Raw genomic sequence first — 15982 nt, forward strand, 5'->3', positions numbered from 1 at the left:
TACCCTGGATTCCAGGGGAATTAAATCTGGATAATGTTACACAATGCTGCCCAGGTGTAATCTCGGTCCAATGGTTCGGGGTCTATGACCTCCAGTAAAAAAAACTCAATCTCCCACCACCATTCAAGCACCTTTTATTACCATAGGTGCTCAGCAAGTCAGAGACCAGTGGAGGTGAACTCATGCCCTTCTTACAGCCATGTCATTGAATCTTAGCACTTCTCTGCACATACATGCAAAAAGGTGACATGGAAATGTGGGCACCGGAAATAGCTGCTTGTACAATATTGGAAAAATTACCAATATTCTACTATTGGGCAGTGGTAATTCCAAGTTTACCAGTTTTACTAATATTTTGTTTATGCTAAACCTAACCTTGTTTTCACACGAGCACTACCTCTACCGATGCTTAACCCAAACCGACCCACCCACCAATGTCTAACCGTAACACACCCCCATTGATGCCTAACCCTAGCAAACTTTCCCAGGATGCCTAACCCTAATTGACCCCCCATGGATTTTTTAGTCTAACGGCCCCCATGCCTAACCCTAACTGTACATTCCTCAAACCAGCATTTCCACCAATGAAAGTCCTGAAGTGGATCCCTGTATTTTCTACTTCTTGCTTATTTCTGCCGTCAGTGTGTACCCAGCCAGCAATAACCTTTTTTAAATCTGTAGCTACTGCCAAATTCAAGCTGAGTTTGAGTATTTGACTACATTATGCTAAGTGTCATGAATGGTGACATAAGTACGTATGTCCAGCAGGGAAATTAATGTATACTTATTTACTTTGTGTGGCAACATGTCAATATGGTTTTGTTTTTTGTGCATGTGATATTTATTATTATTTTTGTAATTAAAAAAATATATCTCTGTCCAAATGACTTTACCCAAATGACTTTCCACTTTAAAAGACAAAGGTACTAAGTCCTGCTATGTTTAAAGGACCTCTTTCGCGTATGAGAAAAAAAAAGTGGTTTATGCATAAACTATTAAACATCCTTCTAAAAATAGTGTAAAACGTTTTTTTAAAAAATAAATGGTTTCATCAATACAACATGTAATGTAAACAGTGACGGATGATGGACTGTGAGGCTGATCCATTTGTTAGGGGTGGGTTTTTTTTACTTTCAGTTCACAAATATATCTGCTGCCTACCTAGTTTTCAATGGTGTAATCCATTGCTGGCAGGAATCGCTGTTACAGCTGTTATAATAACGCTCAGTATGTGTTTACATTGTTGCCTGGCAACCAGACTCCCGGTTTGTGCAGAGAGTCGGTGTGAGGGTTCCTCAGTCAAACTTTTACCCATGTCCTTGTTGAAATGTGTCCCCACTTTATATGCCAGAAACATAGCAGAAACATAGAGGAAAGCTACTCAAAGTTAAAGCTCGCCATTGGAAAAGGAGTCCCACTTGAAGGCATAGCCTCAACTGCTGTATGACAACCATAACATTCTGAATGTCACCTAACTTCCTGTTCCAGTGCCAACTCTAAAAGGGACAGGGTGAGGGGGAGAATCTCCCTACAAGGATAATGGCAAAAGCAAAAGCCACACTGAGGTGCCAACCCTTCATCATTCTGTTCAAAATTAAAAAAAGTTTTGAATTACTATTAAAGTAATTTTGCACTACTAGCATAAATTGCCCTTTTAATTAAAGTTCTTCCAAATGCCTCAAAATGGTAGTAGTAAATATAGAACTTACGGTACTCAGCTATTTCATCATACATTTTGCTGCACAACCTTCTCAGTAGCCAAGCACCCATCCAGCTGCTTCATATTTTCAAATTTCATATCTGCACTGATTGCACCTGTATTTCTACTGTCCTGGGGACTGGAACTAGATGCAAACACCTATGCACGCAGGTGTGGCCCCAGGAAGTGATGCATGGTCATATGACTCACCAACATTTCCACCAGTAGTATGGCACGGAGTAGCCGGATTGGTGGCTGCTGGGTAGACCTAAGTTTGTGATGAAGTTGGCCTGGAAGGTATTTACTACTATTAAGAAGATACTGTATTCTGGGAGATCTTTTTTAACAATGTAATTTCCACCAAAGGTAAAAAAGGTAAAAGTTCACGTGGCCAAAAATATAATTATGAATAGTAACAGCTTGTATCTGAATTATCTTTGCAACATATAATTTAAGAATTTTTAAGAATTGTTTTCATGTTTTTTTTAAGAGCTCCCGTAGGATCCTTTCATACTATGAAACACAGTCACACTCACTTGCACTCATGGCTTTGCTGCTTTGACTTAAGTTCAAGCTTTCTCACCTATTTTAAGACATTGGCCTCAATTCACTAAGCTTTATCAAACACTTTATCAAACATTTGATAATTTACCTCATGAGTAAAATCTAATTTTGAATTCACTAAGGTGTTAGATTTATTGAACATTTTATCGATAAAACATTTAACAAATCTATAACACCTTTGTGAATTCAAAATTAGATTTTACTCATGAGGTAAATTATCAAACGTTCGATAAAGTGTTTGATAAAGCTTAGTGAATTGAGGCCATTGTGATGCATGTGTTTTTTAGGGAAAATGCATGCAGCATTAATTTTAAAGGAACCCTGAGTTGAAAATAAACTTCTGGGATAAGTAATAGCATCAATAAACCTAAATAGGACTCTCCTGAAATCCCACAGTCTTATTGTTTTATTTTAAAAGTCAAAGTTTAAAGTTTTGACAGCCTCAGCTGAATGATAAGGTTTACTCAGCACCCATACAGACAAATATTAAACTATTGGATTTTGTATCTGTTCCCTGCTCTCACAAGCAGTTTTCTCAGTCACACAGGAGTTTTGTGATTTGTGATTACATTTAGAGTTATGCAACTCTGAATGAAGTCTGACTGCAGAGAAACTGGCATTTAAGACTTGTACACACACGTGCAACTATTTGGACATTAGTAGGGCATGTGTTCACGCAGCAAACAACTAGACGAGTGACTGATAACAAGGCGGTTTGTACTAATTCAACCGGTGGCTTAACACACATGACTGTTGGGCTGATATCGTGCAGTTGGCCACGTGTGTATAAGTCGTTTGAATGACTTGTTATTGGTTTGAATGTGGCCATATTGTGCAGTCTGTCGTTCCGCTTGCACACGCAGTACACAAACGGAGTTGGATGTTCAGTTGGTTGGTGCATGGAAAATGCAAGTCATGCAATCGCTTGGTCATGCAGTCAGTCATGTCGTCTGGTTGGACGTGCGCTTTATTGGACATGTGTACAAGCCTTTTCCAGTCTTGCTTCATAACACTAACATTAAGAAAAAAAATAAAGTACCCCGGCTAGTTCTATGTAGGATTGGGACTCTACATACAAATGTTTATCTCATTATATTGCATGTCATTTTAGGTATCTTTTAAAATATGCCAATGCAAAGCAAGGGCAATGCACTCATTTGTAAGAAACCTTAAAATGATCTCTATGGGAAATAACATGCATAGGTGTCTTGCAAAAACAAAAACATGCAATAAAATAAAACAAACCAAAAAAAAAGCTGCATTGTGAAATGTTTATTATGCTGTTTGAATTGTAGTACTATACATGCTTTTGTAGATGTTGTCCTCATAAATACTGAAAGTTTCAGTTGTTTGGTAAAAGTGAACATTTGTACTTACCCACAATGCACCATTACTGAATATGCAAATTATCCCTTTTCACCCTTGTAAGCAAAGCAAGCATCCAGAAGCACTGGTGTGCTTGCCTTGCTTACAGGGGCAAAAAGGGATAATTTGCATATTCAGTAGTGGTGCATTGTGGGTAACCACAAATGTTCAGTTGAATTATTGCAAATTTCCTTCTATTTTAAGAAGGCAAATTTAATCAAGCATTGCGTATTAGTAGGAGTGCTTTTCAGTCTGTTTTACCCCCCTATACATTCCTAGTGGTTTGGGTCACCCTGGGCTGCTTGGTTACTATGTATGGTAAAGTAACCTCTTATTTTTGTATATTTTAACCAGGTACCACACATAAAAGTTTCCCCCGAAGAAGTTTTAAGATTGCAGTTTCCAAGATTCACAACGTTGAACCTCCATCCCAGCAACACAGACATCAGTGCCGCTATAGCAGCTTTACTAAATTTCTTCAATAGCACCACTGCCTGTCTCATCTGTGCCAAAGCTGAGTGTAAGTAGGGAGATCAATGAGTGCTCCAGTGTCAGACTAATATACATCACAAATGAAATTCATTGTTAATACCTAACTTCACAGCGACTTGAATATTAGCAGATAAGAACTGCTGTACATGTGTATGAAGTGGACCTACAGGAAAAATGCAACATGAAAAATGTTACTTGATCTTTATGCTAGCAAATTTTCCTCTTTTGAGTTATATGTCAGTTCAGCTGATCACATGAAAATGTTTAGGATTTGGAAGGCTTCATATGTGATCACTGCTGAAGTCAATAGGAAACACATCTCAGTTTTTTTTAATATTATGGTTTCTAGAGAACAATTACAGGAGCCAATAACAACAAGATGACATGAGAAACCTTTCAAATGTCTGAGAAACATGTTGATGTTTAAAGGGGGGGGGGGGGGGGGAGATTTACAGTGGTAGGGAGAGGCCATTTTATGCAGCTTTGAGGGGGTCGCTCAGTGAGCCCATTGAGTGATTTCTGAAATTCCCAAAAGCAACATAGTGTTTTGATAGTACACACCGTACTCTATACATCACCATTTTTTAAAAATACCTTGGTTTTATACCTACGAATGTTGAAAGCCAACATTACTCATGTACTGGCCCTTATAGTTCTAACGTAACCCAGGGGATAGGTAGTGGATACTTTTGCCTTCTGGAACAGTCTTCACCGGCACCGATGCTTTATGTGTGCTGTACAGGCTATTTATAATATTTACATACAGGTAACAAAACATGAACAAAATCATTGACACTAGATGGTTGACAAGTTGCAACTTAAATATGAGAAACTAAATCATTGTCACTAGGCACAAACCTACTATTTGTCCCAAATCAAACAAAGACAACAGAACATACAAGCAAGTGTTTTCACAATACAAAAATGTACTGTATGCCTTTGATGATTCTGTCCATCAAAGCCATGCGATTCCTAGAGCAGGACTGCTCTGAACTGAACTATCCGGTATTAACCTATTTTTTCCTCACCTGAACACCTACCGTATATCAGGGAGAACACCAGAGAATTTCCAGAATGGAATTTGCTATCTAACTTGCACAACTGCACAAAATATCTGTTTTCATTTGTTAAAATGGCAGTGGAGAGGAAAGAAACCTGGAACACTATGCATCACTTTTCCAGATGCTCTCTCCCTGCAGTTGTCACAATATGTAACACACACACACGGGTGATGGGACTTATTGATATGCATGCAAGGCCATGGAATGGTAAGTCCATCTCACTTAATAGCATCAGGTCGAATGTGTCAGTTGCATGCTGTTTCTCCAGGCACTGATTCAATTATTAGAATGCTCTTGGTAATATCTTTTAATCCAGATACAGTCCTGTGCTCCTAAGTGATCTCTGCAACATAGTGGTGGTTTTATGCAATGATTTTCAGTTTGAAGCATAGCCCTAAGTGTTCTGGATAAACTTGGGTATCTCTAATGAGAAAAAAGGGGCGTGTCTTCAAGTAAGGGAATAGAAAAAAACCTCTAGCTCTGATCGCCAGTAGTAAACATGATTCCTCCCATGCTGCATAACACACTTTTTCTACACCACACTTACAGGGATTATTTTTCTCTCTTTTGCTTATCTGTTCTTTTTAAGAGGAAACACTTCCTGTAAATTCAGTATAAAGGTTGCTATATACAATTCAAAAGGTGGCTGTATACAATTACCTATTAAAACACTAGGTCATTTTTCCAATACATCCAATATTTATCAAAAATATTTAAAAATAGATATTTTTTCTTGATTAAAAAAATATAGATATATATTTTTGATTTTTTTTTTCTATTGCTGCTTTAATGCCAAAAAAAGAGTGAGAATTCCATATGCCCATGACGAGATTTAAGGAAATGTATTTGGAAGAATTTATGCAGATGCAGCCTTGGGAACACCAGAATCAGAAATCCTGCATTCGCCGAGTACTAGGTTGTCGTATCTGACTTTTTGCTGTACACATGCCCGGAACCAATGCAAAATTACATATAAATATACAAGTAAACTGACACCGAGGTATTTTTCTTCAGCATGATAATATTAAGTTATCCTTTACATTGCAACTTTTAGGGCTAGTTCACACAACAGGGGGTGCTTTTGGGTTAATTTAAGCGCTGGCGATTTTCAAAATGGACCTAAAAGAGCTTGTGCAATGATTACCTATGAGAGTGTACACATCTGAGCGGTTTGATTTCGATCCGTTCCCCGAAGTGCTGCTTGTACCATTTTCTGAGCGTTTTGGCTCAATAGTAGGTATAGGTAAATCGCAAAATGCTTGAAAAAGCGCTTTGTATATAGCACTCATATAGAGGTCTCCCTGAGAATCCTCCACCAAACTTATCTTACACCTTACAGAATCCATGCCTGTGACCAAACGCTGTCAGCACGCTGTTTTAGGGGTTGCACGAGCCAGGGAACCTTCCTACATATCTGGTGGTCATGCCGCAAAATCACTCATTTCTGGAACAAAGTTATACAAATCATCTCAACAGTTCTCCAGAAAACAATCCCTAGGGACCCCTGGGTGGTATTACTGGGTTATAAGCCTGCAGCCAACCGACACCCTGAGCACCGCCTAATACAACATATACTCAATGCTGCCAAAACCCATGTAGCCACAAACTGGCACTCTAGAATACTATCAGCATCTAATGTCATTAAAAGAGTTGATCAAACCTTGATTTCAGAAAGAATCATTGCTAGACTAGCAGATAAAACAGAGAATTTCTTGACAACCTGGACCCCCTGGACAGACTATAGAGGTTGCCCTACCCCCAGTATTATCCTATAGTCCTCCTTGGTAACCTCACCTTCCATCACCTTAACTTAGCCTGGAAAAGCCTCGACTTATACCTGCTGAACCCCTGACAAGTCAAATTGAGTCAACTCGAACCATAGTTGGTAATCGAATCCCCAACAAAGACCAGTGGATACTCTCTTACCCTATTATAGGTTGAAAATACGTTCTCCTATGCAACCTCTACCTGTATATGAGCTAATACCTGTGACATATCATACATACCTGTTCAATGTTTAATATGTACTGTTCATTTCCTTCCTGTTAATTTTTAGACTACACTATGTACCATTGCATTTAACATTGGCATTATTGTTGGTCAGCTGTAACCTTGCTTACCCTGATTTCTTACTTTAAAGAGATGTTTTGAAACTAAAAAGCACTTTGTATAGCGATATCCCCAGTGCTTTCATGAATAAATACATTGTATTTATTAATTTCTGGGTGAAAGAGTTTACCTCCTGACTGACTGACGCTTTTCTAAGCGCAAAGCGCAGGGAAAAGCGCTGAAAAAAACTCTCAATAAATCGCTCAGCGCTTGCGATTTATGATGTGAACAAGGCCTCAATGTTTGCATTGCAAAGAAGTTAAAGAGCACTTTCAGTGAAAAATATAAAGTTATAACTACCCACCAGGTCATTTTCTCCTGAATCTCTCCCAGAGCCCCGTGTCTGCATGCTTCCGGTGCGTAGTCCCACCCACTTGCAAAAAAGGGCATGGCACTTCTGTGGCCCATTCTCTTCCTCAGATAAAGAAAATTCTAAGACACTATTCTGCAAGGGGCTGTGTGCTGAAAGTTAGTGGAGACGGGACTCCAGGAGGCTCGGGAAGGTAGTTATCTTTTTATATTAGAAGATGATCAATCAAATGTATAATTTAACTGAAGGTGCTCTTTACGTGATCTCTGCTCCAACAAATGAAAGCTTTCAACATTTCTGATATTACACGGGTAAAAGTAGGCAAACGCCACCACTGGATGAAAGAACACGTATTCACATCCTTGCTGAAAATGGAAAACCTTGTGCAATACATTGTGCATACATTTAAAGTCTGCCATGGTATGCTGGTTTTACAGGTTTTTAGAAGTATAGAGATGCTAAAAGTACAATTTTAAACCATTAAGCTAGTCTTTTTGTCTGATTTTCCTTGGAAACAGATTTAATTTTTCATTTTTTATATGTATCTGTTCAGTCGTATTCGTGAAGTGTATCCATCTGGTAATTTTTCACATCCCATAAATATTTTACTTACATGGCTTTCATTACAGAACACTACAGTTTTGCTACATTATCCTTTAATAGGGGATTAAACTCATCAGACAGTTTTAGAGCATTACATTGCAATAAAGAACCATTCACACTCTTGATCTGCAGTCTCAAGTCTGCGAGTTTCCCTTCATGATCTGAGACAATAAGATGATTCAGCATGGGGAAGAAATTGAGGAGGATCTGATTCCCCTTCATGATGTACTGAGGGAAATAGATTGTAATACAGAAAATAGACTCATGCTTACTGAGGAGATATAATTAAGGGTAACAAATACTGTAAATGTGTGTCAATAAATACATGAAATATAACAACTTTATTAATCACAATCAAGTAGCAAACCCACTATTAACCACTTTACCTCCGCCTGTACAAATTTCTCCATCCCTTTTTCCATCCTTTCACCCCCAGGGATGGAGAAATCCATACGTTCTGCGCTCCCGCCGCTGCCTGCGCTCCCGCTCGCTCTAGCGCGCACTCCCGCTCGTAAACACGCCGCCGGCCGCTCGCCCGGAGATCAATGAACGGGAAAATCCATTCCCGTTCGTTGATCTAAGCCCCGCAATGATCCGCTGCTTCTCCGACAAGCAGCGCGATCATTGTAAAAAAAACAACAACTTTCCCAGCCTCCTAGTACTTCCTCCAAGCGTCCGGAAGGACGCTTGGAGGTCGCATTAAACAAAAAGTTACTGTTGCCATCTTGTGGCCAAACACACTCCACATTTTTATTTTTTTTGTAATTAAAAAATGTTTAAAAAATTTACAATTAAAAAAAATACATAAATAGTTACAGTACCTTAGGGACTGAACTTTTTAAATATTTATGTCAGGAGGGTACAACACTGTTACTTTATAAACTATGGGCTTGTAATTAGGGATGGACGCAAAACTGAAAAAAATGCACCTTTATTTCCAAATAAAATATTGGCGCCAAACATTGTGATAGGGACATAATTTAAACGGTGTTATAACCGGGACAAATGGGCAAATACATTTCATGGGTTTTTATTACAGTAGCATGCATTATTTAAAAACTATAATGGCCGAAAACTGAAAAATAATGAATTTTTTCCCACATTTTTCCTATTTTCCCATTAAAACATATTTAGAATAAAATAATTCTTGGCATAATGTCCCACCTGAAGAAAGCCTAATTGGTGGCGGAAAAAACAAGATATAGTTAATTTAATTGTGATAAGTAATGATAAAGTTATAGACGAATGAATGGAAGGAGCGCTGAAAGGTGAAAATTGCTCTGGTGCTCAAGGGGTAAAACCCCTCAGTGGTGAAGTGGTTAAAACCAATACAATCAATTGAAGGAGTGAAAGGTAATGAACATATTACTGGATTCCACAGAATTCTGCTTATGCATATGGCAAAGTGGTGTGTTGAGAACAAGGACTTAACCTTGATAATGGAAAAAATGGTAAACAAAATGTCAGCACACAAAAGGTAGTTGTGCAACTTAAAGAGGAACTGTACTGTATGTAATGGCTAAAATTACTTATTTTAATTTTTTTTTTACAATGTTAATTTATAAATTCTTTAGTCAATGATTGCCCATTGTAAAATTTTACCTCACCCCGAATCACTATTCATATATTTATCAGCTGATAAGGTGAATCACTGTGTATTTTTTCCCTCTGTGGAGTGAGCAGGGACATCACATGACCTCCCAGAGTTTTCTGCTGCATGACATCATAACCTAGACTAAACATCACAGGGTGGGCGGAAGTTACATCCACAGAGGCATTGCAGCATTAAACAATGGTATAAAAACAGTGATGTAACAATAAACAATGATGCGCAGATCGCAATGTAAGGATAAATATAGCAGACGAGTCACTAATTCCATATGGTGGCAGATAATAGCACAAGGGGAGGGGAGCCCTGCCAAATAGGCTTACAGTATTTAGCAATAAATAGATATAAAAAGTGGTCCTGGTTCTTCTAAAACCAGGATAAATAAAGTAAAGATGGAAATCTGGACAGGCAGCCTATTGGGCCAATCTAAGTGCGGGGATCACGTCCTAGAAAGCCACTGGACCTGACAGGGCTCAGAGCTAGATTAAAGGAGCGGCCGCTATTTCAAAGGAGCGCGCTTAAGTTAGCAGTGCACTTTATGCAGCACTAGCGCTGTTAGCATTCACGCAGAGATTTGAGCTTGCGTTGCTCAATTTAAGCTGTACTGCTTTAGCTTAATGAATCAATCCACTTGTGAGACCATATGCTGGTGCGGTGGTTGGCTCTGGGTTCCGCCTAATGCAAAACAATGCTAGACCTTATATGGCTGGAGTGAGTCAGCACTTTCTGCAAGACAAAGGCATTGATGATATGGACTGGCCAGCCCGTTCCCCAGACCTGAATCCAATTGAGCACATCTGGGACATCATGTCTCGCTCCATCCACCAACCACAGACTGTCCAAAAGTTGAAAGGAGATCCCTCAGACCATCCACAACCTCATCAGGAGCATGCCAAAGCATTGTGGGGAGGTCATGCAGGCAAGTGGAGGTCACAGACACTACTGAGCCTCATTTTGTCTTGTTTTAAGGACGTTATCTCAAAGTTGGATCAGCCTTTAGTGTTTTTTTCCACTTACATTTTGAGTGTGACTCCAAATCAAGACATCCATGGGTTGATGAATTTGATTACCATTGATACTTTTTTAAGAATTTGTTGTCAGCACATTCAACTTTGTAAAGAACAAAGTATTTAATAAGAAAATTGAATTCATTCAGATCTAAAATGTCTTATTTTTGTGTTCCCTTTATTTTTTTCAGCAGTGAACATTGTAATCATGTTCTCCTCTAAATACATCTTTCAGTTGGCTAAAAATCAACCAGTTTCACTTCATCTGTAACGTCATCCTTTAAACCAAGAAATCCTTTTATTTGTCTACTGTTTTGTGACCAATAATTGTGTATTTGGAAGAAGCCAAAGAAAATGTGTAAAAGTCCAGTTGTACAATCAATACACCTGAAGTAGAGAACAAAGATTTGTAGTTATATAAAATGTTCAAAAATCCAAATAGTACAAAAATGTTTATTTGAGGAGTGTGTCTCTTGGAAACATAAACCGCATTCATGTTCAGTTATTTTGTACTCTTAAATAAATGAGTTTTGTACCTCTAGCTCAAGAAAGCATTTATATTTCTATAGACGCTGTGTACTATTTCTCTTTAGGTCTCCTGAACTTGGAGAGGCTCCTCCGCCAGTTTCTCATCTCTAAGGACTGTCTTTCAGTCAGAATGCTTGATGACAGCTGGGACCCCACACCACTTTTGAAAGAAATCAGAGATGACAAGACCAGCACCATCATTATCCACGCTAATGCATCAATGTCCCACACAATATTAATGAAGGTGACCAAGTTAAATTGCTTTAATTGCTACTCAAAATGCATCTAGCTCCATCATTTAAAATAAAGGTGTTTCCTGTATTGGTCAGGATTTAATTTTTATTCTGTCTCCAATGACCATCCCATCTAAAAGTAGTATGACATCTATTCAATGGCAATTAATTATATTTTTAGCCCCTTTCTAGGGAAAAATATTGTTCCATTGTTGCTACGCTCAACCCTGTCTAGTCAGTAAATATAAGTGTATTGCCTAGTAGTGTTATCAATAGCCAATATGCTGGTTTCAGTGATATTTCAAAGTACATTATAGGCAAGGGGAAAACAATATGCAAAGAGTTAGGCTAGGTTCACAGTGAGAGTTGCTTTGCATTCACTGTAACAGCGGGAGCACAATGGGAAAGCAGCACTGCCTGTAATCCGTTCTGCGTCGCATACAGTGAAGCATACAGTCAATAAAAATATGCTTCACTGTGCATGCAGGGAATTAGGATACAGCACTTTGTCAAAATGCACTGCAACGGCCGCACTGTGAACATCACATTGATTTTGTATTGCAATGTGACGTTCTACGTTACAATTCAGCAGTTACGACACACCACAATAGCCGACTGTGAACTTAGCCTTACTGTTTTACTGATACAAGCAACAGGATATGTTTATTTAGCACATCTCAGAGTTTTCCTTTAACACTGGGTGGATAGACTGCAAATTATTCTGGTTGTCAGGTTTAAGGTGGGATTAAACTCTATACATGATGATGATTGAAAAAAAAACGTTATTTGGCACCTTCACACTAAATGTACTGTACCTGTCAGACCTTTTCCTGTGTCCAAAGCCTGGCACCATGGATTTCTTTTATTTGTACTCATCCTGGGAGAGCATTAATCTTGAGCTCACTTTTGCATTAAAAATGCAAATGTTAAAAAATGCAAAATCGCTAAAATTGCTCCGAAAATCACATTAATTTCAAAACTTCTCCAAAAACCGCAATCGCTCCAAAATCACAATCACTGAAAAACCCCTTTGAGCACATTTGGAGATGAAAGTAACGACTCAACACTTGACACATTTCCGTTCTGATGCAATATTTTGGCAATGCGATTGCATACATTACAATGAATAAAAATCACAATGCATTTGCGTATTTTTCGTCGGGAACCATGTATTATGATTCCACGGTGAATTTGCAATGCATAGAAAGGAACATCAAGTATTGGAAATAGAGATGGCACGAACGGTTCGCTAGTGCACGGAAACCGGCAAACTTCCGGGGTTCGCAATCACAGAGAGCCGCAAACTTTTCCAGACGTTCGATTCGCCCCCATAGTGCACCATGAGGGTCAACTTTGACCCTCTACATCACAGTCAGCAGGCACATTGTAGCCAATCAGGCTACACTCCCTTCCTGGAGCCCCCCCCCCCCCCCCCTATAAAAGGCAGGCAGTGTCAGGCATTGGACTCACTCGTGTGCCTGCAGTAATTAGAGAAGGGAGAGCTGCTGTGCAGAGACATTAGGGAAAGCTTAGTTAGCCTCTTGTAGGCTTCTTAGCTTGCTCCTTGCTGATTCTTATTGCTAAGAAAGCACCCCTCAACAGCTCTTTTGAGAGCTAATCTTGTTCTTGAGATGTATTTGTGTGTGTGTGTGTGTGTGTGTGTGTGTGTGTGTGTGTGTGTGTGTGTGTGTGTGTGTGTGTCAGACACTTGTGTTGCATAGACAGGCTTGGCAATTCCTACTGTGTGTGCCACTGCCAGCCAGGCACAGTACTATCAGTGATTACCTGTGTGTGTGACAGGTGCACATTGTAATACCCATCACTGCATATACCTAACTGTTCACTTCAGTGCACCCACCTACCTACGTGAGCGCACACAGTGTCACTGTGCCTGTCTGGTACCTGTCTGTGTGTGACAGGTGCACATTGTAATACCCATCACTGCATACACCTACCTGTTGTTCACTTCAGTGTACCCACCTACCTACGTGAGCGCACGCAGTGTCACTTTGCCTGTCTGGTACCTGTCTGTGTGTGACAGGTGCACATTGTAATACCCATCACTGCATATACCTACCTGTTGTTCACTTCAGTGCACCCACCTACCTACGTGAGCGCACGCAGTGTCACTGTGCCTGTCCACTACTTAAGTGTGTGTGACAGGTGCACATTGTAATACCCATCACTGCATATACCTACCTGTTGTTCACTTCAGTGCACCCAACTGTTATAAACTGTTCTTATCACCTTGCTTCGACACCATCGTCTCACAGACTGTGAGATCACTTGACTCTCCACACAGCAAACAGGATATAGACTTGCTCAGGCTTCTTTCAATGTTTCCGTCATTTATTCAAGTCACAGGAATACAGATAGATACATTCATCATATCCTAGCCATGCCAATCTTCATGTTGCGTTATAAGCTCATGATTAGACTCCCTCTTGAAGTCAATCAGGTACCTTCTTCCTAACTACGTTACACTAAACTACATATGTACAACATACATTATATCAGATTACAGAAAGGACGAACATGCTTAGGTCCCAGTCGGCCTTGCGAGCTAGTGCAGAAGGAAGAAGCAGAAGTGAGTTCTCCATTGCTCGCTCCAGCTTTAATACCGGCTAGGAAAGAGTTAAATATGACATCATCTACGCCACTCCCTAAATAAGTCTATTGGTGGACTCACTTGTGGTGTCATCATACACACCTACTCGATTAATAATCGATGAGGCACTTGACCCAGATGCGGGAATGTGAATGTTTAGTAAATATGGCCAATGTTTACTGTTCCTGTCCTGTAAGTGGAGGTCAGAGTAAACCGATGGCCTTCTCTTAGGAACATGTTCTCAGTATCTGCGTGTATCTTCTGCTACACGCAGACCCTGAGATGCCTCTGTCTATTTTAAAGGCATACACTGCGGACAAGCCTTTTACATAAAACTCAGGCCAAGTAACTGAGGCCTACTTAAATTATAACAATCCCCCCTAAAACGGCTTGACCCGCAGATCCCAGCGTCTGAACCTCCCAGTACCTGGTTTCTTTCTTGTATGTTTCACTTTTCGATGTTCGTGCTCACACAACTTCTCTGCTCTAGGCGGTTACCCCTGGAAGAGAGAGAGCAAGACCTCTTGGTCTTCCTGTAACCAGGCTCTCTGGGGAGGCCCTACTTCTAAGTCCCTCAATACCACATGCTCAGCATTTGCGTCACTTGCGTATCACTCACAAACTTGCATTACCACAGAAAAGTGAAACTCGTTTGGTTGTTACAAAACGGAGCAGTGCCAGGTGCCTTCTAAAAGAGCGCCTTTATACAATCAGCTCCTAGGTACTACTAAACCTATACCCGTAACCCTGTATATCCCTTAATTTAAACTATTGGTTCCGGAGATTGTTTATGAGGCACCAATCTCTGGACCAGGTTAATTTATTTTACGTAATTTTAACCCGCAACCTCACCTGGATAACGATGCCTAAAGTTGTCATCCCCATCCAGACGACCAGTGGGTGTAGAAAGAACTTTGGAACTGCAGATGCCCCGTCCGAGTGTCCCTGGAACATCACCGGAACCTTTGTCCACCAGGGCAGACTGGAACTCACCTGCTCATTTTTGTGTTCTACCTCGTTAAGATCACCTGTATCATGGTGAAATCTTACCTCTAACTTAGTGTACTGTTTGTTTAACCTTTGTAACAACATGTGGCCGTCTTGGATCAAACCCTGTTCCCCTTTGTCCCATGTCGTGTTCTCTTTCAGGACGGGAACTACCCGTGAAACTTTGACCTTTAGAGTTCTCTTAACAATTTGAGAAACAACGTCATCAAACCTGGATGACAGGATCCATATGGGATCTCCACTCACACAATATGTTCCCCTTGGAAACTCCCCCTTATCGGAACAATTATGAGAATATACCTTGAATGTATCATTAGACCTTATGTTAAAAAACCAAACCTTTCCTTCCGCCACCGGAACTATCGGTTGGGCTTCAGGGTGGATCTTTTGAATGGTAGCCTCGCACTCTGCGTTATTGAGCCTGCAGGCATCTTCACTAAATTTGACTTGCCCCGGCCAACGCAGGTACTTCTGCAAGAATTGCCCACATGAGGACAACTCTACTTGTTTCACCTCCCTGTCTAGCACCAAAAAAGGTTGACCTCTCAGGTCCTGGTGTAAGACATGGGTTGAGGTGGGAACTAAGGAAGTGGCGGTGCCTAAAGGAATGTTGCACCGTTTCCATTTGTTCACCCAAACATCTCGAAGCTGCCATGCAAAAGATCCTTCTCCAGAAAAATTAATATACCTCCCCTTGTCCAATCTTTCGCTGACAAAATATGTCCCCAGCTGTCCTGATTGGACCTCTTCCCCCCTTACGTCCTGAGGCACAATATGTACCTGAGG

At 40.1% G+C, this 15982-nt stretch overlaps 1 protein-coding gene across 2 annotated transcripts in view; it reads left to right on the forward strand.

The window, feature by feature from the left end:
• The window catches only part of GRIK4 (glutamate ionotropic receptor kainate type subunit 4), a 531391-nt gene that overhangs the window by 365465 nt on the left and 149944 nt on the right, over positions 1-15982 (forward strand). For both annotated transcript variants that reach the window (XM_068241000.1, XM_068241001.1), the window contains exons 5-6: positions 3983-4148; positions 11413-11591. In XM_068241000.1, coding sequence (XP_068097101.1) covers positions 3983-4148; positions 11413-11591 — 345 coding nt within the window. The remainder of the gene's footprint in view (positions 1-3982; positions 4149-11412; positions 11592-15982) is intronic.

The sequence above is a fragment of the Hyperolius riggenbachi genome, chromosome 6, assembly GCF_040937935.1.
Source record: "Hyperolius riggenbachi isolate aHypRig1 chromosome 6, aHypRig1.pri, whole genome shotgun sequence".
Taxonomy (NCBI): domain Eukaryota; kingdom Metazoa; phylum Chordata; class Amphibia; order Anura; family Hyperoliidae; genus Hyperolius; species Hyperolius riggenbachi.